General features: G+C 33.0%; 3 protein-coding genes and 1 long non-coding RNA gene across 8 annotated transcripts in view; 2 read left to right on the top strand and 2 right to left on the bottom strand.

Annotated features, from left to right (window-relative positions):
* LOC147908525 (uncharacterized) overlaps window positions 1-25,146 on the top strand; it is a 404,067-nt gene that overhangs the window by 8,622 nt on the left and 370,299 nt on the right. The window lies entirely within an intron of this gene.
* Window positions 665-6,609, bottom strand: Nopp140 (nucleolar and coiled-body phosphoprotein 1). Of its 3 annotated transcripts, none has more exons than XM_011065221.2 (4): window positions 6,320-6,609; window positions 4,336-6,087; window positions 3,502-3,588; window positions 665-2,738 (listed from the first exon to the last, which is right to left on the bottom strand). In XM_011065221.2, exons 1-4 carry the CDS (start codon window positions 6,419-6,421, stop codon window positions 2,583-2,585), a joined length of 2,097 nt encoding a protein of 698 aa, XP_011063523.1. In that variant the 5' UTR covers window positions 6,422-6,609; the 3' UTR covers window positions 665-2,582. The 3 variants fall into 3 exon arrangements, with proteins under 3 accessions (XP_011063523.1, XP_087265440.1, XP_011063522.1); XM_087409314.1 differs by lacking the exon at window positions 665-2,738 and adding an exon at window positions 2,843-3,286; XM_011065220.2 differs by lacking the exons at window positions 665-2,738; window positions 3,502-3,588 and adding an exon at window positions 2,843-3,286.
* mad2 (mitotic arrest deficient 2) lies at window positions 8,076-9,116 on the top strand. The gene is made up of 3 exons (XM_011065222.2): window positions 8,076-8,265; window positions 8,341-8,703; window positions 8,859-9,116. Exons 1-3 carry the CDS (start codon window positions 8,193-8,195, stop codon window positions 9,056-9,058), a joined length of 636 nt encoding a protein of 211 aa, XP_011063524.1. The 5' UTR covers window positions 8,076-8,192; the 3' UTR covers window positions 9,059-9,116.
* Window positions 9,596-25,146, bottom strand: part of vn (membrane-bound neuregulin protein vein) — a 400,698-nt gene continuing 385,147 nt past the window's right edge. The window contains exons 6-9 of the transcript XR_015546113.1: window positions 25,071-25,145; window positions 23,579-23,976; window positions 18,185-18,389; window positions 9,596-16,655 (exon numbers count right to left, since the gene is read on the bottom strand). The gene's annotated coding sequence lies outside the window, so the exon portion shown is untranslated. The remainder of the gene's footprint in view (window positions 16,656-18,184; window positions 18,390-23,578; window positions 23,977-25,070; window position 25,146) is intronic.

Here is a 25,146-nt window from a genome sequence, read left to right as displayed (position 1 = left end):
TATATATATCGCAATTCTGGAATACCATCAACTCAACAATTAAATGGAAGCAGTATCAGGAACAATGTTAATAGTAATTTACATTGGCTGTGTTCAGCAAAAGGTTTATTTTGTAACTGTTGAAAGTTTTCATCTAAGATAGGATTATCCCTACAGATTTAAAAGCGTAATTCAATCAGCGCGAAGAAAACTTCCAGTTGTAAAATAAATATTCTGTTGAACGCGATCATGTTAAATTGCTTTCTCAAACAAAATATTTCATAATTTCCAAATAAAAAAAAAAATTAAAAAATTATTATTATTATTGAAAGTATCAGGGAAAATCAGGAAATTTTATCAGGAAATCAGAAAAAAGTTATAGAATTTTAGGATGAGAAATTTGTGAAAATCTTACATCAATATCGATTAAAATTTACAAAAATGCAGGTTTTTTATGAAAGAAATATTAAACATTCAGCAAATAATAAAAATTTGTTATGGGATTTTTGAATTTACTGAGATTATGGGTTTTTCAGCAAGGACACAGTCAGATACAGTGTAACACAGTGATTTACATTACATCTTTATTGTTTGCCTATGTTAAACAAGGATAAAATCATTCATTGTTATCCACTGTCTGACTATGACCTTAGAAAGCACCCTATGTAAACTTAAATGTTGGATATTTTCAATCAAAAGCAATATATTTTCAAACAGAATTATCATATGAAATTGTTCTTATTGCACAAACAAATACACGATCTTTTTTTATTAACTACATGAAAGAAAAATGTTTGGTATTTGTAGCTATAATTACATATTACTATAATTATATTTATTACTATTATAATATTAATAACAGTAACCATATATATAGTTCTAGCAATAAATATAGTTAGCAATCTATAAAATGATTATAATTATAGTTATTATAACCATAAAAATAGTTGAAATTACCACAAAAACAATTCGAATGATTATAATTTGAATAATTTTTATGATTATAATAATTATAATTATAGTCGTTTTATAGATTATTAATTATATATATTTATTATTAGAATTATACGTATAGTTATTACTAATATTATAACAGTAATAATCATAATTATAGTAATATGCAATTGTAGTAACACCAAAAAATTTTCTCTGTAGCAATTTTTTACCAGTACCAATCATAATAGTTTTATTGTTTGATTTTCAGAAAAATTTTAGAGAATTAAATCGAGTCATGAATAATGTCAAAATTTGCCGACATTACCAAAAATCTCAGATCTTAAAATAAAAATTACGTTTACGTAACATCAATCATCTTGAATAAAAATCTTATTGAATAGAGAACAAATAAAATGGATATAGATATCTGTACTATTATTAATCTATAATTATTTTATATTTTTTATAAAATGATAAATAATTGAAAATCAAACGACATTAATATTTTAATTACTGTAGAAAATAAATTCTGTGAAACTTATTCTAGACCTTATATTAGATCTTAATTGTTCTAAAAATAATGTATTTCAGCATTCGTTATGATGTAATTTATAATGTATTCAAAAACACTTTCGTATTGCGAGTACTTGCAAACTGCTTTGATAAGATTAACATTTTCGTAACATACATAGAACATATACATAGAACGTTGCAAATCAGTAACTGCGAAAATAAAACATGGGTTTGTTAAATATACGATTTGATAACAGCATGTTTAATAACATTCTGTCGAGTAATAACAAATTCGATTGAAAGAACAGTATAATAGTACAGATTAAAAGTATATAGTTATTTATATGTAGAATTATAATGTAACATAAAATGTCTAGCTTACAAGAAAACGTGCTACATTGAAAAATTGATATAAACAAAACTAATGTTATTAACCGAAAGTATTTTTAAAAACCATATTTGAAGCAAGTATTCTAGATGATCAAATATTGGGATCCCATGGATTCTATTATATCTGACTTGGGTTAGAACGTGTTTGGAGACAAAATATTTCAAGAATAATGTAGTTGAACCCAATAAGATTTTGCACAAAATATTGGTAGCTCATCTGATACTTTTTAAACTCTACAACTTTTATTTGAAATATTTTTTTTCAAAAATGCATTGTTCTCAAGATATTTTGTATTTAAGTTAAAATAGCCGAACATGTTTCGACCTTTGTCGGGTACAGAATTTCAAGAATTTTAAGATCTGATCATCTAGAATATCTATTTCAAATGTGATCTTTCGACTGATGTTAGTTTTTTTAAAATCACTTTTGCAATGTAGCACATTCTCTTGTCAGTGAAATATTACACATATTTTGCCAAATATACTAATTAATTGTGCTACATACTTCACTAACTTTCAAGTTTCATTATATAATTCTAGCTATACAATTTTGGTACATTCAATGACAGCAATTTATTTATGCGTATAAATCAGTGAACATTTCAACCGAATTCGTTATAATCTCTCGTCTTTTCTTTAAAATCTTAGTTGTTATATATTTTAGCATACATGTTTACAGTATAAGTCAGTATTAAACTTTATTAATTATTTTACTGATTTAAATATGATGAAAATATAATAAAAAAATTACGAAGTGTAATTGTTTAATCCTCGAATTTAATGGAATTAACATGTGTATCTATGTGTCCACCGCGGTAAGAACCACGCTTTTTTTTTTGCTTCTCATGTCGAAACTTCTTGCCCTTTGTAAACTTCAACATTTCATTAGCGCGTTCTCCCCATGATCCTCTTGCACCTTTCTATAGAGGAAAAAAATAAATGTTAAACATCTTTACATTTCTTAAAGATTAAAAAATTATATCTTTGTAGTACAATCCCGATTTTTCCCTCACCTTTATATACATTTTTATTATTAATCATCAAAAGTGATTCTTTTATTTTGAGGTGGGCCTGCGATATCGAAAGATTTTCTTTTATCAAAACCACCCCTAAAGCCTCCTCTATTATTCTCATTGTTTCCCCATGATTTTCTGGGTCCGTCATTATCCCTGTTTCCTCCCCAAGATTTTCTGCCATCGAAACCACCTCTACCGCCACCTCTACCACGACCACCTCTAAAACCACCACGACCTCCGCGACCACCCCTATCATTATCGTTGTTCCTATATCCAGCATTATCACCACTGTTGCTCCAACGCCCACCCCGATCGCCACGTCCACCTCTAAAACCGCCATGACCACCCTCGTCACGTCCTCCTCGGAAACCACCCCTACCGCCTCTAAATCCACCCCTAAATCCACCTCGTTCGAAGTTTTGTTTTTTAAAACTGTTATCATCATCTTCATCCTAAAACAAAAGAGGAATAGGTCAGTCGCCCATACTAGAAGCATGTTATTACAAAACAATTTATGTCTTTCTTTTTTTCTTGCTTTTATTCGTTTTAGATTTTAAAATTTGGATAAATTTGGTGAATGCACGGAAACATAGTCTCAAGCAGGGTCTCGAGCTTTTGTAAAAAGGGCGAGCGACCTATGCCTCTTGGACGGTTTCCAAGCATTTACCTTTGCTTCAAACGAATTATTAGCCAACTTAGGATCCAATACGATGTCTTCGCTTTTCACACGCTGATATGTACGATTTTTCTGCCACTAAATAAAAATCACAGGTGATAAAAAAAAATATTTATATCATTTCTCAATAACGTAAAATTAAGGTAAATATACTAATTAGGCCCAATATTTTATTATTAGGTTAACTTAATGTTAAGCTTAACTTGATGTTTCACTCAATAGGCTTCACCTATGACATAATCACAGATGAAACCTATTAGATAAAACATCAGATTAAGCTTAATGACAAGTTAACCAGGAAATGAAAAACCGGACATTAGGAGATATGATCCAATTATTGGATGAACCGATACAAAATTTTAAATCCATTTTAATATCCAGCTTTTAATATGTACAACCCTAAATAAATTCGTTACTTATAAAAATTTAATAACGAATTTATTTAGAAACATATTATTATTGGAAGCTTAATATTTTTAATTTTTGTTATCTCGTTCAATAATCGAGTCATGTCCACAAACTGATATATTTACTTTAATTGTTACTTAAACATAGCAGTAATGATTGCATTCAAAAAATGAAAACATTTATTGAATGGACGATTGAATTAATGTGCAATTCTCAAACTTTTTAATGACTTTTGCGAGAATATATTTATCACTTTTCATTCAATTTAGCCAATTTTCCATTAAAAATGTGAGACTGTATTTTAGACCGTATTTTATATAAAGACTTTTACATATACATAATATATAATATATATATGTATGAGTATATGTGTGTGTGTATTTGTGTGTGTGTGCGCGCGCGCGTATGAGTACATACCTTATTTCCATTGAAGCTATTATTAGCTTCTTTCACAAAGTTGCCATAACTATTTCTTGCAGCTTTTGATGGTATTTGTTCTTCATCATTATCAGCGTGTTTCCTTTTTTGACCTTTGTTGACTTCAACTGGTGTGTGAACTTTCATTTTCTCTTTATTGGAGTTGTTGGAGTCTGAATCAGATTCGCTCGAGGATTCTTTTTTGGCGATTGTCTTGGCCGATGCTGTTGTCGGTGCCTCATTGTCGGAATCATCTTCTGAATCTTCGCTAGAAGATTCCTTCTTCTTCTGTGTTTTACTAATCGCCACTTTCGGTGCTGCTGTTGTCGTTGGTTTTTCTTCTTCATCAGATTCGTCCTCTGATTCCTCGCTTGATGAATCTTTTTTCTTTACAGAACTAATTTTATTAGTATTTTGATTAGTGAGAGCTGGCGTTTTATCAAGCGCTGTTTTCGTTGTTGCTGGTTTTTCTTCTTCATCGGATTCATCTTCTGAATCCTCGCTTGACGAATCTTTCTTTACAGAACTAATTTTATTAGCAGTACTTTGATTAGCGAGAGCTGATTTTTTAATAGGTTTTTCATCTTCGCTACTTTCTTCGCTCGAGGAAGATTTTGTTTTTTTAGCAGAGACTGCCGGAGTTGGTTTCTTAGCAACGACTGCTGGAGTTGTTTTCTTGGTGATGACTACTAGAGTTGGTTTCTTAACAGGCTGCTCTTCTTCGCTATCGTCGCTATCATCGCTATCTTCGCTTGAAGACTCTTTCTTGGTAGTTAATTTTACTGATGCAACTGGTTTATTGGGAGCTATTTTTTGGGGCGTTTCTTCTTCGTCGCTGCTTTCTTCACTCGATGAGGACTCTGATTTTTTAACTGCTTTTGCTGGCGCTGGCTTATTCTGATTTTGTGTCTTCAAAGTTACAGCAGCTTTTGTTGCGACTGCCTTATGTTCCTCTTTGCTGCTCTCTTCTTCGCTTGAAGAAGAACCTTTTTGCACAGCAATTGACGAAATTGATTTCTCAACGGACTGCTGTTCGTCACTGCTATCATCGTCACTAGAAGATTCTTCCATGGTAGTTTGTTTTGCTGGCACTGTAGATTTACTGAGAACTTGTTTTTTCTGTACATTCTCATTCAATGCAGCCACATCATGACCTTTGCTCTTGTTTGTAACCAGTGTTGCTGATTTATTCTGTTTTTGTAATTGTGTCTTTGAAGCTGCATTCGTTATAGGTGTGGATGTCTTCAGTGCTAACTGTTTAGTAGTTTTTGAATTTACCATTTGAACATCAGGACTCCCTGAAGATGAATCGCTGGAAGTTGAATCATGTATTCCCTTAGCTGCTCTCTCTAATCGAATAGCATTAGCCATTGCCTTAGCTGCTTTTTTAGCTTTAGCAACTATTTCTCTTTCATAACTCTCCCTTTCCTTCTGCACATAAATAGGGATAGCATTTAGTTTTTTTTGTAATTCTGGAGTTATTCTATCTCTATTACAATCATCTTCACTAGAATCATCTTCCGAGGAAGAGGAAGATTCCATTATCTCTTTAAGAACCACTGTCTCCACTGCTTTGCCATTAACTTGTGCATTTTTTTCTGTTTCTTCTTCTTCTGTTTCATCACTTTCTGAGCTCGAATCTGAACTGCTTTCCTTAGTCACTTGTGTGACTAATGGGATCTTTTTGGGAGAGTTTTTTTGGAAATACTTAATTATTTCCAATAATGTTGGAAATTCTTTTCGCAGGAGAGGCTGAAATATACAAGCATTGATAAAACAATTATTGCCAATTATATGCAATATTTGGTAATTTTAAATTGTTACAATAAAAATTACGACAATGTGCAGATGGTATGGAATAATCGAGAAAGATCACGTTGGGAGCGTTCAAGCCGCGTTGTACCCACGTGGTGTTAACGAGTATGGCGCTAGACGGTACTTTGGTGCCGCATGGCGCGTGGCGTCGGCCATCCTTGCGACTTACCGCTTTCGTCTTCTTCTGGAAAACCGTCGCCAACGATGCATCTTTCTTTAACAAATAGTTATGCACGAGACCAGCTACTAACGATTCCTCAGCGTTACTCATGGTGCCAGGTACGTATGCCAATCGCAAATAAAGAAGACCAATAAATTCGCGACGAATGTCGCTTCCTCAGCTTCCTGTCTCGCCGGCTTTGCTACTTGCAGTGGCCACTTATTTCACTTGTGATGTCGTGTCTGCGGCGCTGCTGTTATTCAGCCAGGATTCGCATAGAATAGATTTATAGATAGATTTCTAAATATGATATATGCACCGAAAGAAATCAACCAATCCACGCGTCTAACTTAAAATAAATAAACGTTTTCTATTGGTTCGTGCCACAGAACACAGAACGTGGCAACGCTTGCGCGGCGGAAGTTGGCGCGATAGCCAATCAACATCATTTTCAGCGTCAAAATAGATCACGTGGTCAAAATTGATGCTTGATGTTCGTCAATTTCTATCACGTGACTTATTTAACGTTGAAAATGATATATCTATTACTTCCGAGAAAGCGAGACGGTGATTGGCTATCAGTTTTGTGAGACCATTCGAGCGAGTCGGATGTGTTTCCTTTCGAGTGTTGCGTCACCTCGATTATATTGTATTTTTGAGAAGCGCTGCCGGCTTCGATTGTGCCTCAGCGATGCGAATTCCGGGCTGCTTACAGCACGAGTATTAGCATGAAGAGAGCATAGATGGACTCATACGCATGCGCAAATATACACGAATATGGATTCATCATAGTGTATATATCTTCTTATGTCCCTTTCATGCTAGTAACTGTGCTGCAATCGACTCGGAATTCGCATCACTGCTGTGCCATTGCATTCCACAGTCCATTCGTCTTGGCCATGCGGCGGAAGTGTCGTAGTCGCAGGCGTCCAGTGTTTGAAGGGAAAATGGCCTCGCCATTTCATTTTAATTCATCTTTTTGTTTTACTCGCCCGCCCAGCAAAGAATCGATTAAAATGAATTGAAATTTTTTTCTATCCAAATGCGTATTTTAAATAGCGAATACTTTTTTTTTGGATTTAATTGGATTCAATTGGATTCAATTGAATTCAATTAGATTTAATTGGATGGAATAGTAATAAACCGTCGTATTTTGAGAGGTTAAAATAATTTGATGCTGATTGATATGATGGAATTGCGTAATGTCGAGACGAATGAAGCAAAATGACAAAATCTGAGTGCATAAATATAGATACCAAGATCAAAAAAACAATGATGCATTATGTGCGATTTCAATACTCTTTTCCGCACTTTTGCATCACGTCAGTTTTGTATGTTATGTCTACACGATGCGGAAAAATGATAGTAAATGCGTTAAAGCAATTTAAAAAATTGTTATGAAATTGTAAATATTAATTGTAAAACATTAAATACTACAACAAAGATAATTATTTTTACAATTTGAGAAAAATTATATTTTATTTTACTGAGCAAATTATTAACATGAAGTTAATAGTTTTTAAATTATATTCATGCTGGATACATATTTGACGCATCATGTGAACATAGCACACAAAACTTGCGTAATGGAAAAATGCGAAATAGTTCTAATTGGTTGCTTCAATGACGCATTCTGTATTCCACAGTCCTATTCCGGACCGTGTTTCATCCTTAAGCAGCTCATGAAAATATACCTTTAAACAAGTTTTCAAATTGCGCGGTAAAATTTTAGCGGTTTTAGCACACTCTCTTGCACGTGATTGGTCGATTGGATTGGTCGAATCTGATTGATTGTCGTTTCTTTTCAAATTCGTAAACCGGTATGTGCTGATTGCCAGTGTGATTTTCCGACAATCTTATTGCGATTCGACTGTTTTGCAACATGACTGAAACACAACAAAAGACTAAGTGTATTACTTTAAAAGGCTCTGCCGAGTTGGTCTCGCAATATCTGCGTAAGTATGATTTTAGTAAGTCAATTTTCGTCTTGAGATTTCTAACCTTTCTTTGATTGTTATCCTTTGTTACAGTCTATGGAGTCAATAGTATACTCTATCAAAGAGGGATATATCCGCCAGAGACTTTCACGCCCTCCGAACATTTCGGTCTATTCATCTTCACGTCCACGGACGAGAAGATCACATCTTTCTTAAATACTGTGCTGAGACAGATTGAAGAGTGGCTCGTCCAGCGCAAAGTGCATAAAATCACACTCGTCATAACAAATGTCAATACAAAGGAGGTGCTGGAGAAGTGGGATTTCAAAGTCGATTATGAAGATCAGAAGGCTAATGTAACAGATGGCATCATTAAGGGTGATTTGCCTGAAGTAGGGACGAAAGATGTAAAAACTATACAGAAAGAAATACGCGAAGTAATACGTCAGATCACAGGTAATATGAAACATTCAGTGTTATTTGAAATAAAATATATCGCTATGATATATCTTAAAGCATGAAACACTAGCGATATTGTTGCAGCGTTGAATGTTCTATGCTATATAGAATTTAAGATGTTGAAATCAATATAATACAAAATATTCTTATAGGTACTGTAAGCTTTTTACCACTCTTGGACTGCCTATGTTCTTTCGATATACTTACGTACACAGTACCTGACTGTAACATTCCCAACCAGTGGGACGAGACTCAGCCAGTTTTTATTGCAAACAGTCAAGAGGTACAACTTAGATCATTCTCAACCTCTTTACATAAAATGAATACTGTAGTTAGTTACAAAAATACCTGAGCCTATTACTGTTCTATATGTAATGTTCTATTTGTAAATACAAATTTCATTTCAACTACATATGTGTTAACTATCATTACCAAAGACTGTATTGTTCCATACAGATTACTGATTAAATGTCAACAATACTTTTTCACACACAATACGTTAAATATAAATATTAAATTCAAATTAAAATAATATATTAAATGTATTTAGTAAAACATTACATTCGTTAATGTTTGTCACTAGTATGTCAGGTATTTGTGTGACAAATATATATGTATTTTAATGAAAATCAGCATATCTTTTAAATATGAGTAAAGTATTAAAAGAAAAGTACAATTAAACATATTAATTACTTTTAGATCTTTTGATAATATAAATTAAAAAAATTAAATTAGGTTTTTTTTATTAAAATAATTATAATTTTTGTTTTCTTTTATTTAACTATTTTAGATTTTAATTTTAAATGTAGTTTTATTGCTATTTTTGCATTAAAAAATGAAGATTTATAGAAATTATATAGGAAAAAGAGTAAGGGAAACATATGGAACATTGATAAGAGAATCTTGGCAGATTTTATTAAAACATAATTGACCTTTACATTTAAACACAAGAATTACATTTGCGTACTTGGCAAAGCATGAGAGATACGACTAGAATAAAGTATTTTCGCTTGTCGACGCTTCATAGTAATCATCTAATGCTAGCGTCTTCCAGTGTAAAGCTTTTCTCACATGAAATCTCGTTGCTGATACTAGCCTCAACCATTTCCTAACGATTCCTCGCGTTATGCTCCATCTTTAAAATATTCTAAACGAAATCATGCATATTCAAAAAATAATTCGAAAGATCAGCGTCGTGCTCTTTTAATTTTAAGTAAATCATATATTTTACAAACATACTTGTAAATACAAGTGTGACATATTCAATCATAATCTGCCTCATTTGGGTAGAAATTAAATTAAGTAATAAAAATCATTTTGTGCCTTACACACACTATCATTTGTCCGCGATGCCCGGTAATTGGCACTCGATTTGATAACAAATCTAAATGAATGAGAATAATTGCCTTTTATTCGAATAATCGGCGCTTGCTTTGAAGATTAATAAAAGTTTATACATGTGTGAACAAGCATCTCTGAAGCAATCTTAAAATATTAAAAAAATTAGTAAAATTTGCAATGAGAATTTTTATAAAGATATTACCAAGGATTTCTGAAGAGCATTATCTTAATTATATAAGTACTCAAATACTTTTATTGCTATATGTAAATTGTATGTTTTTCATATGTCTTTATTCCATAATTTTAAATGATTAATATCTGTTACATTATTTGAAAGATGCATCTTTATTTCTTTTTTCTTATATTTTACATTACAATCTGCAATTGTAAACATTTGCCATTTTGCATAATAATTAAACATAACAAATGAAATTTGTTCTTTAACGTAGAGAAAAGTCAGTATTTTGAAACATATATAGGGAGCGTAACATTTTTATTGTACTATTCATTAGACGATTATCATAAATATGGTGTTTTTACTCTTCAGAGAGTAGCCGATTATAGGAATAAAAGAGTATCTCTTCTTTCATTTATATCTGCCATTGTTCTGAGTGCATTTCGTCGAAGGAGGTTGTTTCGGAAAACATTGATGACGACCTATACTTTTATTAGTAGTTCGCCGTTACGTCCCCCTTATAATAATTTCGCTATTAACGTTAATATTTCGTGCTGCTAGAGTTAGCCATATTATCAATAGTGCGTAGTCTTCTTGCTATAAAGACTATCGCGGAACGCAAACATCCGATTCTTGTTCGCTTGGCTCGTCTTTTTACGATACTTTTGAGAAAATAGCACTTTCGAGCATTCAAGATTGTAAAAAATATCCTGGACCTTTGGATACGATTAAAGTCTCACTATAAATGCTTTGAAGCATTTGATTAAACTTGAGAAGAAAGAATTTTACTTACGAATTGACTAATCAAAGAATATTCAAAACATTTATAGTATTACGTTGACCATATCCTTTTGCGAACGTTTCAACAATCCATTTTTATAAATATCGAATATTTTCTGTTTATGTGAATTACATTAATAAATTTTATATTAACACGTGTTTTTTTTTAGAAATTTTCTGAAACATCAATGAATATTTCCACGATTTGTCGTAGCAATTGTAATAATAATTTGCGATAATATGACCGTTTTTAACTTTTTAAAACTTTTTAGTAGACAACTTGATGACATTTGATGAAACTATAGGAATGTTCGGCGAACAATATTTGCAGAATTTTACACATTATGTGCAAGAGATGACTTTAGTTTCTGATGTTGCGCCGTTTCGCAATATAACTGCGTACAATTAGATGTTCGTAAGATTTTCTACTCGAAATATTTTGTTTCTCTTCAAAAGCACGTGATTTACGCCAAAGACGGACATTACATTCGTAATTATTCTCTGCACCCAAGCCATACGCTCTTTAAATGTGCCCTAGACTAGTTTTGCTCTGCATTCGTTTTTTTTAGCTCACACACTGCGAAAGCTGCTGGAGATACGCTGCAGTTTTACAAACGTGTTTATCCCGCTGGCTCGCAACACCGTAAGAGAGCGAGCAATGATGGTAATGGAGTTCGCCGGGTCGTAAATTATTTAAAGTTCTCTCGCGATGTAAATTAGGAAAAGGGAAATTGTCATTAGAAAAGCTGGTTGGAAAAGAAGTTAACATAATGAAGAAAACATCGTTTTTTACAATGCTAATGAGCATTAAAATGAAATACTATCTACTTGTGTAAATTATGAATTTTTTTTATGCACACAATTATATGTAGGCTGCTAATTAAAATTGATTTGACATTTTAAAATGCAATACAGGTAATAATTTTAAAATTCTTAATTATTGAAATGCAATTTTATCGTTAATATTTTACTGATAAAAATAATAATACTTATTTATGCAGCTATAACAATCATACGATGATAAATTTGTCATATTTCAATTCTATTATATCTTTATATCATATTATTTGTAATTTTTAATGTTTCGGAGCAAACAGTTTCTTTTGTCGCAATCTATACGGTGCAACAGAGCAGCAAGGATCGCGTCTTCAATAACATTATGCGGTAATTCTTCTTAAATACCGTAGAAACGCGTCTCTAGTAAAAACATTGAAAAATAAACAATGCGAAATAATATACAATATTTTACAGTAGCGCTTAGTATACCAGTGATTGGGCATCGTTCTCGCGAAACGGTGATTCGCGGTAATCAAGATTTGCGAAAGTGTCATCCATCGAACCGTTCGATCGCATCACAAGTTTCTCCATACAATTACGAATGCAATTCACGGAGATCTTTACAATCATTATCGCTCGAACGCTAATGCGTTGAGAGGATAGGAATCACAAGCGCCATCGGTAAAGTACTAATACCGACTACAATAATGGATAAAGTAAATGTTCCATCATTAATTAATTATTCACCAACGTGACGGACGCAAACGTATGCTCAACCACCGTTCCGCGGTCCCATCCACTTCTCGTGGACCGAAAATCGATTCTCCTTACGTGTAAAATCGCGATTCGATTGCAACGCGGTGCCCCGCGCGAGACGTGCGTAAAATAGCACGCCTCGAATTGTCATTTTATTTATACACCTCTACTTACTTAAGTTTATCTTGGACTAACGCTATATTTCGATTTACGATCGTTCCTCTTTCTTTTTATGCGTAAAATATCATAAAATACATTCTTTCTTTTGTTCACTATTCACGGACTCGCCGTCTTGTCTCGGTAATTGTACATTGGAGTCGAGTCACGATATCGTGTGAGCGAATCGAAGAATTTTAATTGAGATCATGTCAATTCATGTTGCATGAATCGTAAATAAATTACAATGTATGTATTCATTAATATATACGTTATATTGTATCTTATTTAAATTTGTTAAAAAATGATTAAGAAAAATTACTTTATATCTCTTCACCATATTTTATTTTAAAAATGTGTGAAGATGAGATATCAAAAATTTTGCTAACGTTACTCTATGTAATTATAAAACACACACAATACGTACACACAATTATATTATAATAATTTAACATTATAAAATTATAAATTTATTTAGAAATAGTATTTTTTAAATGAAAGTCTAAATGTTTAGTTTCACGTCTACTGTCATTTTCGCTGCTGTAAAATCGAAACTTGCTCGTCGATGTCGCGAAATACCGATCGTTACGGCGAGTCTCGTGATGACTCACGATGACTTTCATACAAATCGTTCGATAGGTACGAGCGACGAAACGGATTCAACGAAAAAGCACGGCGGCACTAGTAAGCTTGCACGGACATCATACGCTATGACGATCTCTCTTCTTGAGAGACTGTTTTTTTTTTATATAGCTATAGAGTCGTAAAGTACTTTCCGCTTCTCATCACGTGAGAACGGCTCGGAACACTCTGCTCGCTTGTTCGCCCACAAAATTACCTATATGTATAACCGTGTGTGTTCTTAAAATGTAAAAAGTAAGCACGTGCGTCCTCTCTCGTCAACAGAAATGCGAAACATCCTCATTCTTAATACTAGCCGACTATTGTCGCCAGCATAGAAGATTCTGGCTTTATAATAGAAATGGTGGCTTTATAGAAATTGGCTTTTTAAGTTTTTTCCCAAAATGTCGTTCAATATAATAGTTTTGAGCTGGTTTATATTATTATCTTATTACATTATCTTAAAAATAATAAAAACGGAGTAAATTAGACGATTGTAATTATATAATTATTATATAATAACAAATGGATTGTTAAAAGTAATTTATGAAATTGAAAATTTTCATCTAAAAGTGATTGCCAAAGTTCAAGAATTTTTGAACTATGTGAAAAGAATATTTTTATAATTTGATAAAAGATTTATCAGAACATTTAGAAAAATTCCGATTTATAGACTAAGTTTTTAAAAACATCTTGCTGGGTCTTCTATTTTATTAATTTAATAATATACAACATTTATCTAGCTTATCTAAAATCAAATCATAAAACAATACATGAAGAACAATATAAAACGATATTATAAAGATGTAATTATCATAATTCATTGATATTTCTATTTTTATTCCGTTCTTATTTGCCATTACAATTTGTTGCGATAAGGATGAAATGTAATTATTTTTTTTTTTGCTGCGGAAGCTATTCTTGTGCCAATATTAATTACAATTACTTTGTTAATTAGAGTATACCTGATTTTATCATCAAAAAGTGACGATATAATTGCATCGAAAAACGTAATAAAAACGATATATTTTCGTATACAGTTTCGTCGTCTTCTGTTAATTTCTATGTTCTTTCATTCTATGAGAGGAAAATGGAAAAAAATCAATTAATATATGGAGTTCGTTCCGTATTTTCGATCGCTCGAGAGTCGACGCACTGCGCCAGATGCCTAAAAAGAGGGTATGAGGGATTTACTTTGTACAATAGAAACGCCTTGAACGCGTCGTTGAGGCCGGATTTCTTTTCGGCGAAATCTCTTTGGGAGTCGCAGAGCGTCTTTTCGTGGTTGGCTAGGTCCTCTTTTGTTGTTAGCATACAAAACGGTTGCGACGTATATCTTTCGGGCTGTATATACAAATTTTTCAGCTGACCGTTTTAGTATTTTTATGAGCCAGCGATTTTAGTATCTTCGCGATTTTATTCTCAGAGACTTGATTTACATCTGTACTTTGAATCCCAAAGTTGACATAACGCACCTGAAAAATATAATAAAAAAACGAAGTAAATTAGATAACTTATAACATCTAATAAATTGATTGTTAAAAGTGATTCCTAAAATTTAAGAATTTTCGTTTATGTGAAAACATCTACATATGTGAGAGATAATTAAAATGTTGAAACATAATTTATAATTTTAAATATTATAATTAAAAGAAAATATATGATATAAATAATGAAAACATTATTCATTTCAGGAATATAAAAAATGTGTAATCCTGCAGTGCTTTTCCGTATAAGTACGGAATTATATAAGTTTGTATGTACAGAGACTAAAGTAAATTGAAATTTTCATAAAGTAAATATGAAATAATGTTGGACAAAGTATATGTAAATATAATTTATATAAATTATAAGAATTTAACATTAATGCATTTAGATTGAAAATTTAATTTAATAAAAAAAAATAAAAATCACATTTTAGTTTCAGGAAAAAATATTGAGACATAAATAATATAGAAATCAAAAGTATACCTTAATAGAATTATTAAATTTAGTGTTGTTAAAAATAAAATATTTTAAAAGTTCAAGTTATTCAAATCTCAATTTGTTTTTATGTGAACAGTACGTAATTAACGGTATGAGATTACTTATCTCATTTCGCGTTATCAAACAAGTCAGATGTATAGTTAAAATTTTGTTAAAGTGGTTTATCTAATCGTAGGACATTCTGCTAATTGAAGCTGCATCCTGTCCGCGGAAGCTGAAAATTTCACGTTATATGTTATTTGGTGCCCGAAAGATACCGCAGCAATCCTTCCTGCGTAAAGCTCTGATCCTGAAAATCCTATTACGGTACTCGAGATCATCCTCACGAGTCCTCTCTTCCTGCAATCCCGTAAAATGATATCACGACATTCCCATGGTACTACGTCGATCTAAGCGTGCCCTATGGTATGGTTTTACGACGGCTTTTCTCTCTTATTCCGTTTTCCTCGTGCAAACCTTTCTGGAAACGAGCGTTACGAGAACCTTTGACATACTTCTCCTTCTGTCCTACCAGAAATTAGAAGGATACTTTCGTTCCTCGATATTTCGACGTTGACTTTAAGTCGATTCGTTAAACAAACGAATAAAACGAACCATTTAAGCGAATTCTGAATGCGATATTTTTGTGGAAGAAGATAGCGTTCGAATTTGTTATCGAATTTGCTTATACATATTTCCATTTTTTTTTACTATCGTGAATATGATGTAATCCTGATTGAAACATTGTTGTCTTTTCAAGTTTTTTTTTTAATTATGATTCCTAAAACATATATGAACTAAGAAACATTTTTAGCCAGGATATTTTAATATTATAGTTATTATATTGCTGAAAACAATATTTTGATTAAATATACCAAAGAGCCCAACAATGGCATTTTGGTGAGATCAGACAATTTCTAATTACGATCACCATAAATTCTGTTTGGTCTTATCAAAGTGCCATTCTTAGTGGGCTCTTATTGATTAAATCAGAATATTTTTCTTAGTGTAATAAATATTAAAATATCTTATTTAGAATGTTTCTTCATATTTAATAGACAAACCTTCAATGATTGTCTTAGATTTTGTTGAAATAACATTATAAATGTAATCAATGAGTATGTAGGTATCTACAATTCGTAAGAAGCTATCATATCTCCATGGAAACAACCAAAGTAGAATGAATTATAAGTAGCAGTGAGTTGTTCATAATATACTCTCTTCTACGTTCGTTCGCACGGTTATCGTGTCTCATGATTTTTTCCCGTCGAATGGAGGAACGAAGTTTTCTTGCAGATGAGGTGGCAAGGTGCGTCGTTGAAGTTTTCTAATTCCGTCTGTGGAAAGGGTTTCCTCTGGGCAACATGCGAGTACTAGTCTGTAAACAAACGGTAAGAATTATTTAGCACGAATATCTTGTGAAATAAAGTATCTTAGAAGCAAAAAAAACATTGTCTTAATTCTTCGATCATTCTCGTTTATCGTCATCCATTTGTTATCCTATCTTAATCTAGAAAGTAAATCCTTTCAATTGTCTTAATATTGGGTCATCTAAAAAGTATCCGCGGTTTTTTGTCACTAGATGTGTGTTGATGATCATATATCTAGTGACAACGTACCGCGGATACTTTTTAGATGACCCAATATTAAAATCGCCGATAGTATTCCACTAAACTACCAAAGATACCAATTTGATAATTTCCTATCTTAGTTTTCTGTCAATGAAAAATTATTTTGGTATTGTTTGTATCGTTAGAATTATTTGTATTATATTCACATATTTTCAATATTCTGTACTGTATATCTAATACAAAAAAGAAAAGAATTGAAATGATTAACGGATCCATAATGATACTAAATAATAGTGTTAATCTCATTATATTGTATGATATATAATATACATATATGTATAGAAATTGGACATTATTTTGAAAACTACACTATACGAATGATCAATCTAATATGCAAGAATACAATAATAAAAATGTGGAAAATATACTCATGTTAGTTGTGATCGAAGTTATCGTTCAGAGTTAGGCAATCTCAGTGGTTCGGTTCGCATGTGTAAAATCATGTGGAAAAAGAAACGAAAGCATACGATATAGTTTTCTACGAAACTTTTCTCTCTCGTGCCGTGATATCTGCAATATCGTTTCGATACGGTTGTTGCTCGTGGTACCCCGGATAATGGATAAAGCATCGAGAGACCAAAAGGCTTTCCTCAATGCTCCTTTCGTGTCTGTGTCTGTGTCTGTACGTTGTTCTTTTTCTGCCTTTTTTTGTCAAGGCTCGGTAGTTATTCAGTATAATAGAACATCTCCCGTAGCGTCTTCTTCATTTTCACTCTCGTCGTTCGACAAACGAATGACCATAACGGCGGATAATGGAATCGTGCTTGACAATAGTTTATTCCGTCTTTGACGATGAAGAGCATCCGAATGGAAATTTCGTTTTACTCTTCTTGCATACTGGTTATTTTTACAAGTGTATTTTAAGTATCCAATTGCGATTAGATACGACCGATATCTTCTTGTCGATAAGTTCAGTTATTTATGAAAAAGACTTTGTATTAATGAACGCGCGATTGTGAAATTGAATCAACGATAATGAGTTATTTCAGTTTATTTGTATTGATTCCTTTTCGTAATAATTTAGCAATCTATTTTAAAATTTGTATAATAAAACATTCAAAGGAAATTTTGTTCTGTAAAAACTTCGGGAATTCGTTTAGAAGTTAAAATATTTTAATTTAACTTACTTTCTCTGGAAAGTAATATTTTACTTTGTTTCTTTTATTTTGAGCACTGACCGAACGTCTCTGATTGCTTCGGAAAGAAATGTTTTCACTGAACTTTCGGCCAAACATTTTCCTTTGAGACACAGATACGTAACACATTACGTCCTCACCTTTGTCGCGATCCAGGAAGCGAAGAGCTCCACACAGTTAAAACTTTCCGACACATCTCCTCTGGATCTTTTTGTCTTACGGAAAAGGACGCTCAGACGATTTCTGCGAGGGCTAGCTGGCGAAATTTCGACTCACGACGGTCCAGGATGCGATGTGTGCGAGGATGATGTTGGTCGGCGGCTCGCTTCGTCTCCTGAGGCTCTCCTGCGGCAGGAAGTGGCAGACCAAATTATTCCTGTAGCACGAAAGGTGCCGCTAATGCCGTTGGCTCTTTCCGGCCTAATTAGCCCGGGACCATTAAGTTTATCTACGAGCATCAGAGTCATCGGCCTCCCCCGAGGAAACTGTTAGATTGGGGGAAAGCGAAGGGAGATAGGGTTCGCTTTTGCTGAGAGCTGAACACTGAATGATTAAGTTCGAATGCGAGAGTAGCCAAGTTATTAAATATATCTAGACATCAGACGGTCTTCTCTTCGATAGATAGTAACAACTAAACCACAGAAACAATAGACATTATTTTAGTAGGAGTATTGATATTGTAAGACGTGAACTCTCGAAATAGATAAATTATAAATTTAGAAGTAGAAATTATAATATAAATAAAAAAATTTTATTAATATATATAAAAGTTCTCTCAATGATAGAAGTGTATCGAGTTTTTTCTTTATTTTTAGAACAATATTTTATATTTTATAGGTGTTTGAATTTATTGTCTTTCAATTTATTGATCATCTTTTTGAAAGAGAAACAGTTTAATTGAGATTAGCGTATTTAACGAACGAGTATCTTGAGGGGAATTAACCTTCGAAAACGATTCAGTTGTTGTAAACTTAATTAAGTATTTTCACAATTATTTAATCGAGATAATCAAGTCTTTCTAATGACTTTTTGACGACATTTACTTCGATCGTTCTTTGTTTTCTGTTTACTTGAACTCGCAAATTGTTGTTGAAAGTTGCCAAGATACATTTGCCCTTTACGAGCAGGTAGAATTAGGTAATAGATGCGGTTCGCGGATTCGGTTTTGTTAAGTAAAGTCTCTAGTACTGATAATGGGCTTTTTAATTAGAACGAGTCATTAAGCTTATCCACAATCGAATTCGATTTTCTACATCGATTAGCGTTGGAAGGTACGTTTTATTGTGTTTTGTTGACAAATCCTCAAATTTTGATCAGCAAGTCAGTAAAGTCTGAAGAGTAAAAGTAAAGATTGAAGGTGAACTATTTGGCAATCATATCTGTGTTGACTAAAGTTAAGATAAACATACATTTTGTTCAAATGTAATTCGATCAATTTGCATTATTTCAACAATGTCGATATTATTATTGAAACAACAAATTCTATAATTATTCTTTCATTTATAATTGAATTATAACAGTATTGTTTTAATATTTAAAATAAATATCGTACTTACATAAAAGAATTTCAAAAAATCTGTGACTATATATGTAGATAATTTATTGCTTAAAATTAAAGATAAGTGATATAAAGATAAGATAAAAGAAATTGATACGTTTATTATAAGCTCTGTATTGTATTCGATAGACATTTTTAATAAGAACCCGATAAAATATCGATAAAATATCGATTAGCTACATAAAATTTGGATCTGTACTCGTAGTTGAGGATCATTGGCGAATTATTCGGCCATCATCGTCACGCCAGCGAAAACCCGGTCGGCGATAATTGATGAAATGAATCACGTTGACATCGGTGATCGTTAGCAATGAGCGGGAGAACACGAACCGCGAGCTATCGTTAATCACCAAGCCTGACATATCCGAGCCATCGTTTGTTACTTTTGGGAAAGTTGTGCGGTCGCTCGACACTTCAATGCGAATTATCGATTCTGTGGAACAACGTCGGTTGACTTGGGGTTAATTAAAAATTACAAATTATTATATATATAACATAAACTATAATAATCAAAGCTTAGAAATAATATATTTTATTATCACGGTTAGAACATTCGGAAGATTTTTCAGTCTGTTCGTATCATTGAATTTATTGATTGAAACAATAAAGAACTTGGAAGGCACGTAACAGTCATAGATGATATAGTATGATTATTTTTCGATGACATGAAATAGTATAAGATGAGACTGTGTTATTGAACGTACAATTTCTACATAGCGTGCGATGCTTTTATGATATTTAATCTCTATATATGATCTCAGTTTATTTCAAATGTCGTAAGAGATTTATCGTCTGTGGAAATCTATACGAGAGATAGAGAACGTTAAAGATAGAATGACACAATAATGTCGATATTCAGTCTGATTCTCTCCGAACGTTTTTATCATTAGAAACTAGAGAATTCTTTATTAATCATAAAGAAATTTTCGTGATGAAGGTATACAGAAATAAACTGTGGATATTTCAAAAATATTGGCAGACATTTCGGTATTATAATTTGATGTCATTTTTTAAATATGTTATTCTCCTATTAGCTTTATCAGCTTTTTGCTTTATGTTTGTCTTCAAAATATTTTATTGTTAAACTACGAATTACCTCGTAGTTTACAATATTTTATAATAAATATTTTTTTATTAGAAAGGTACACGATATTTCTGATATTTTGATATTTTCTATAAGATATTAAAATGTAAAATGGCATGAAACAAATTATTGCAATGAAGAGAAAGATATAAATATAAATTCTGGATATTTCAAAAATCTTTGCAGCTTTATAGATATTTATAACTTCATTTTTTAAATGTATTATTGTCCTATTATCGGCTTTTTGTTTGTCTTAGAAATATTTTATCGTTTGTTTAAACCGCGAGCTTTCTATTATATTCGTTATTGATTAAATTATTAACGATCTTCGCTTTCGGCAAAGTTTCTGCCTGGTCTAACGGACACGGTAACCAGCACTTGTACTGTGTCTCAAGGCTCTCTCGTCTTATCCCGGAAGTTAACAACTATCGGCTTTGTAACCGTGCTTAAGTTAACGCGAGTTTCGCGCGTGTTGAATAGTTTGCAAGTCCATTACAGACGCATTAAGATTATATATACATATATCTGTATATCTACGTTATATGTCTGAATGCTCATCTAACCTTCTCTTCAGCTACGAAGAGACACGTGATACGAGTGCGATCACTTCGGGGCACGGTACAGTTGAAACTAACAAAGCTAACGTTTCAATGTGTGATAGCACGCTGTCAAGTTGTCTTAAAGTTACTTCTGCCAATATTAGTGAATTCTAATCGCGGTTTAACTAATTCCTTGCTTCCTTTTACATCATACTAGATACACTGCACGTATGTAATTAATTCAAGAATGAAGATGAAATCCTTCATATAACACAATAGCGAATAAGTATTGCATTATCATTCTTGCACCGGCGAAAAAGGGAAACAGGAAACAAGATATCGATAGCGAAGGGAAACTTTTCACTCGATGTTCAGTTTGCTGCGAGAGAATCGGGATTCGTATTTTTCTTTTTAATATACGATTACCCTGCCGTGTATTTCCGTGGCCAGCTACGCGGAGTACCTTTTATGCGAAGCGTTTATGCGACGTGCGTTTCAAGAGGACGTAGTCGGAGCTTTCCCGCAAAGAGCTTTCGGCATCGCGCGAGGACTGCTACGAGCTTACCAAAGAGCTCCTCAGAGACATCCGGCTGGCTCGTATACCCACAGATCTCTTTTCTTACCGCGCGTAGTTTTCAGCTTTTACCCTTTGGCTTTCTTTTTATGCGGTTTTTCTTTACGAAAAACGGTCAGCCGTATCGTTTCTGCCCGACGTAGTACCGTCTAAGGACACCGGGGAGCACTGGACGTTATTGCATGAGATATATAGTTTTATATACACTATATATGTATATACATGTGTTCTCTGAGTACATACGTATTTTCTTTGAACAGTTATCGATATTCGATTGTGATCCTCTCAAGACTTTGGTAGCGTGTTCGAAGGAACGTAAGATAATTGTAATAAAAAGAGCGAAGATCAAAACTTTGTTTTCCTTATGTTCTCGTAATCTCTCAATATCTCGTGAGTAAAGCATTTATCGCGAATTATCGTGGATTCGGAGGGAATGTATAATTAATAATTATAGGTGAAATTCTCTTATAAGCTAGGTAGATCGTACACGCGAAATTTACTCTCGATGTAGAACGGCAATAAAGATCATTTTCGTTGAGTCGCCCAACTTCAACTTCGAATACAGCACGTGACTCGTGTCTCAAGGACTCAGCTACCCTTTCGCTAGGACGATAAATCACGGGAAACCCGTTGAACCCCTTTATATCGGCGCGCCGCGAAGGCAGCTCCGTCTTCCTCCGTTCATCAGAAGGGTGACGTGGCTGTTGTGGCAACTTTTTGCTGTCGTACAGGGTGCCGTGGAACCACTACGTGTCCTTTCAGCGATAGATAATAGAAGGAAAATTAAAAAGAATAGTGGTTATCTTTTAAATATCGAAATAATCGATTTCTTATGTAAATGAATTAATAATATAGTATTAAGTTTGGCTCATTTTCACGGAATTGTATTATATTATGAATAAGAGAGCTGTGAAACAGCTGTGAACAGAGAAAGAGAGAACTTTGAAGATACAAATAAAAGATAACATAAATAGGAAATACAAATAAAAGATATGAACTAAAACTTTTATAAATAGAATATGCAAATAGGAGACATGAACGTATAAGTAGAAGGTATAAAATATAAATCGTTAAATATATAAAATGAGGCTCGAAAGAATCTATCAGTTGATGATTTCAGTTGATGATTCCAAGTTTATGATTTCCGATAATTTAGTTCTTTCTTTTTTATCCAAATGCTAAATTAGATAAAATAAAACCGAATTATGTACATTGCGTCACTAAGTAGAATCATATCGCTCATCAGAGTGTCAGATTTGATTTTCTCGCGATTCAACATAAAGGTCTTGTGGTGTCGGCAGTCACAGATACAATGAATCATCAACTTGGAGTTTGCGTTATTTATGTAATTTCGATTTATATTTTATATTGATAAGGACCCGAATTGAAGGGTCGAAACATATATTTTATTCGTTTTACATTCACACGAAAATAAAAAATTTTCTGTGCATCCGAACAGCTGATGTAGACTCTGGGCTTTTTTACATTTTTCATAAATAGTTAAATTTCACTAAAAAAAAAATTGTAATTTGAACTTAGCTTAATAAAGACTCAATGCAAGTTTCAAAAAATACTCATCAAGAGACATTTAATATTGAAAGTTAGAAATTTGCGAGATATTTTACCGCAGTATTTGCTAAGAGAAGACACACATTGAAGTAAAATTCTAATTAAAAAGCTACTCTACCGCTGTAGGACACTGCGTGACGCAAAACACGAAAATCTCGTTGAGGTTTCTTGCGAAATCACGATGACGTAATAAAGTTGCAGATATCTTACCTTTGAAAAACGATGATATTTTCTGCTGATGGCTGTCGTCGTCGTCTCGAAGTAAATCGATATCGAGAGGATGACGGTGGACAGTGAATGAAATAGAGAAAGAAGACAGAGAAAAAGAATGACGGATAGAAGAAAGACGATTTTAGGGATGGAAACCGGAAAAAAGTGACAGTGGGCGAGCAGCGTCGAGTGCTCGAGACGATTACTCGAATCAGTGGATGATAGTAAGATGATGAAGGGTGGAAGCGTGGGAAAGCGCGTTCCAGGAGGAGAGCCCGAGAAGAGCGCGAAGGGCGAAGTCGCGGATGCTGGAATCTGTATGGGAATAGGGAGCAAGGGGCGGGCGGATGGATGAGGCTACAACAAAACAAAACACGATGAATGTCCCGATGTGCAAGCTGCAAGCAGAAAGAATACCAACGAAGATCGATGGTTAGTTTTCCTCTCATCTCGATACCGCGCTGTCGCGCGCTGAATTATCTAGATAAATGCGTCCGGACAGGTCGGCGTCGTTTACGGGTGTCGGATTCACGCTTCGGGGTAATCGCTAAATATTTCGAAATCGGTGGCGAATCCATGGATGCCGCGAGCACTTTGCTGTGCCATGAGGGATTTGTTTATTGTTGGCGCGCGTTGGTCCATTGACAGTCTCGCATTGCGTTTTAGAGATAATTCGCATGCTCGAGGCGAATCATAGATCGCAAATCCATTCTATATCAATGACCGTAAAATATTTGTGAAGTGTTAAGCTTAGCACGCATGTGCGAGGATTGTCTAATAAATGGACAATATAAAAAAAAATTGATAAAGTTAATAGTCTTTACGAAATCGTAAATGTATCTCAAACATCTATTCATGAATTATATAAAGGACAATTTATTTTTCGAAAGAAAAATAATTTATTTCTCAGGTGAAATTATTATTCTAAAAATGTATAGAATAACAGAAACCATTGAATTATATTAAAAAATCATTACATTTTTTAATTCATCGAAGAGTATTTTGGATTGATTCTAATGTAACTTGTTATACACAGAATTGCCACAAAATTAGAAATTAGGGAAATCAGGGAAAAATCAGGAAAATTTGCAAAATTTTTTGGAAAATTAAAATTCTTGGCTTTAAAGAAATTTAATATTCATACATCACATCAATTAAATGCAAACAGTGTTAACAATATCAATAATAATTTACATTGCTATATTAAATTGCTCTCTCAATTAAATATTTAATTCTGGTTTTCAAATCAGAATGAAAAATTTCAAAATATTATTGGAAGGGAAAATCATGAAAGCTCTGGAAATCAGGGAAAAGTTATAAAATTTTAGGATGAGGAATTTGTGGCAACACTGATACGATATTTTTTAGATTTAAAACTCAATTGTAAATTTAAAATTAAATTAATTTTTGATATAATTCCTGAATCGATGTTACGAAATATTTTTGTTAATCGAATTATCTGTAATAAACTATAGAAATAGATTTAATTTACCTTGACAGTGCCGCTAGATGCGCTAGAAGCGGGCGAGCGTCACGTCCTCGGCGAACGAAGAGAACTTATCCATATC

The sequence above is a fragment of the Acromyrmex echinatior genome, chromosome 9, assembly GCF_024713525.1.
Source record: "Acromyrmex echinatior isolate Ae372 chromosome 9, ASM2471352v2, whole genome shotgun sequence".
Taxonomy (NCBI): domain Eukaryota; kingdom Metazoa; phylum Arthropoda; class Insecta; order Hymenoptera; family Formicidae; genus Acromyrmex; species Acromyrmex echinatior.
Note: the sequence above shows the minus strand (reverse complement) of the source record. Positions and strands in the feature narration are given on the sequence as shown.

What these genes read in the sequence shown, in the direction of transcription:
- mad2 (XM_011065222.2), top strand. Translation starts at nt 8,193, where the DNA reads ATGACTGAAACACAACAAAAGACTAAGTGTATTACTTTAAAAGGCTCT. An exon ending in GTTGGTCTCGCAATATCTGC is followed by an intron (nt 8,266 to 8,340) that starts GTAAGTATGATT and finishes CCTTTGTTACAG; the next exon opens with TCTATGGAGTCAATAGTATA. An exon ending in AGTAATACGTCAGATCACAG is followed by an intron (nt 8,704 to 8,858) that starts GTAATATGAAAC and finishes ATATTCTTATAG; the next exon opens with GTACTGTAAGCTTTTTACCA.
- Nopp140 (XM_087409314.1), bottom strand. Translation starts at nt 6,421, where the DNA reads ATGAGTAACGCTGAGGAATCGTTAGTAGCTGGTCTCGTGCATAACTAT. An exon ending in TCCAGAAGAAGACGAAAGCG is followed by an intron (nt 6,088 to 6,319) that starts GTAAGTCGCAAG and finishes TGTATATTTCAG; the next exon opens with CCTCTCCTGCGAAAAGAATT. An exon ending in ATAGCTTCAATGGAAATAAG is followed by an intron (nt 3,589 to 4,335) that starts GTATGTACTCAT and finishes ATTTTTATTTAG; the next exon opens with TGGCAGAAAAATCGTACATA.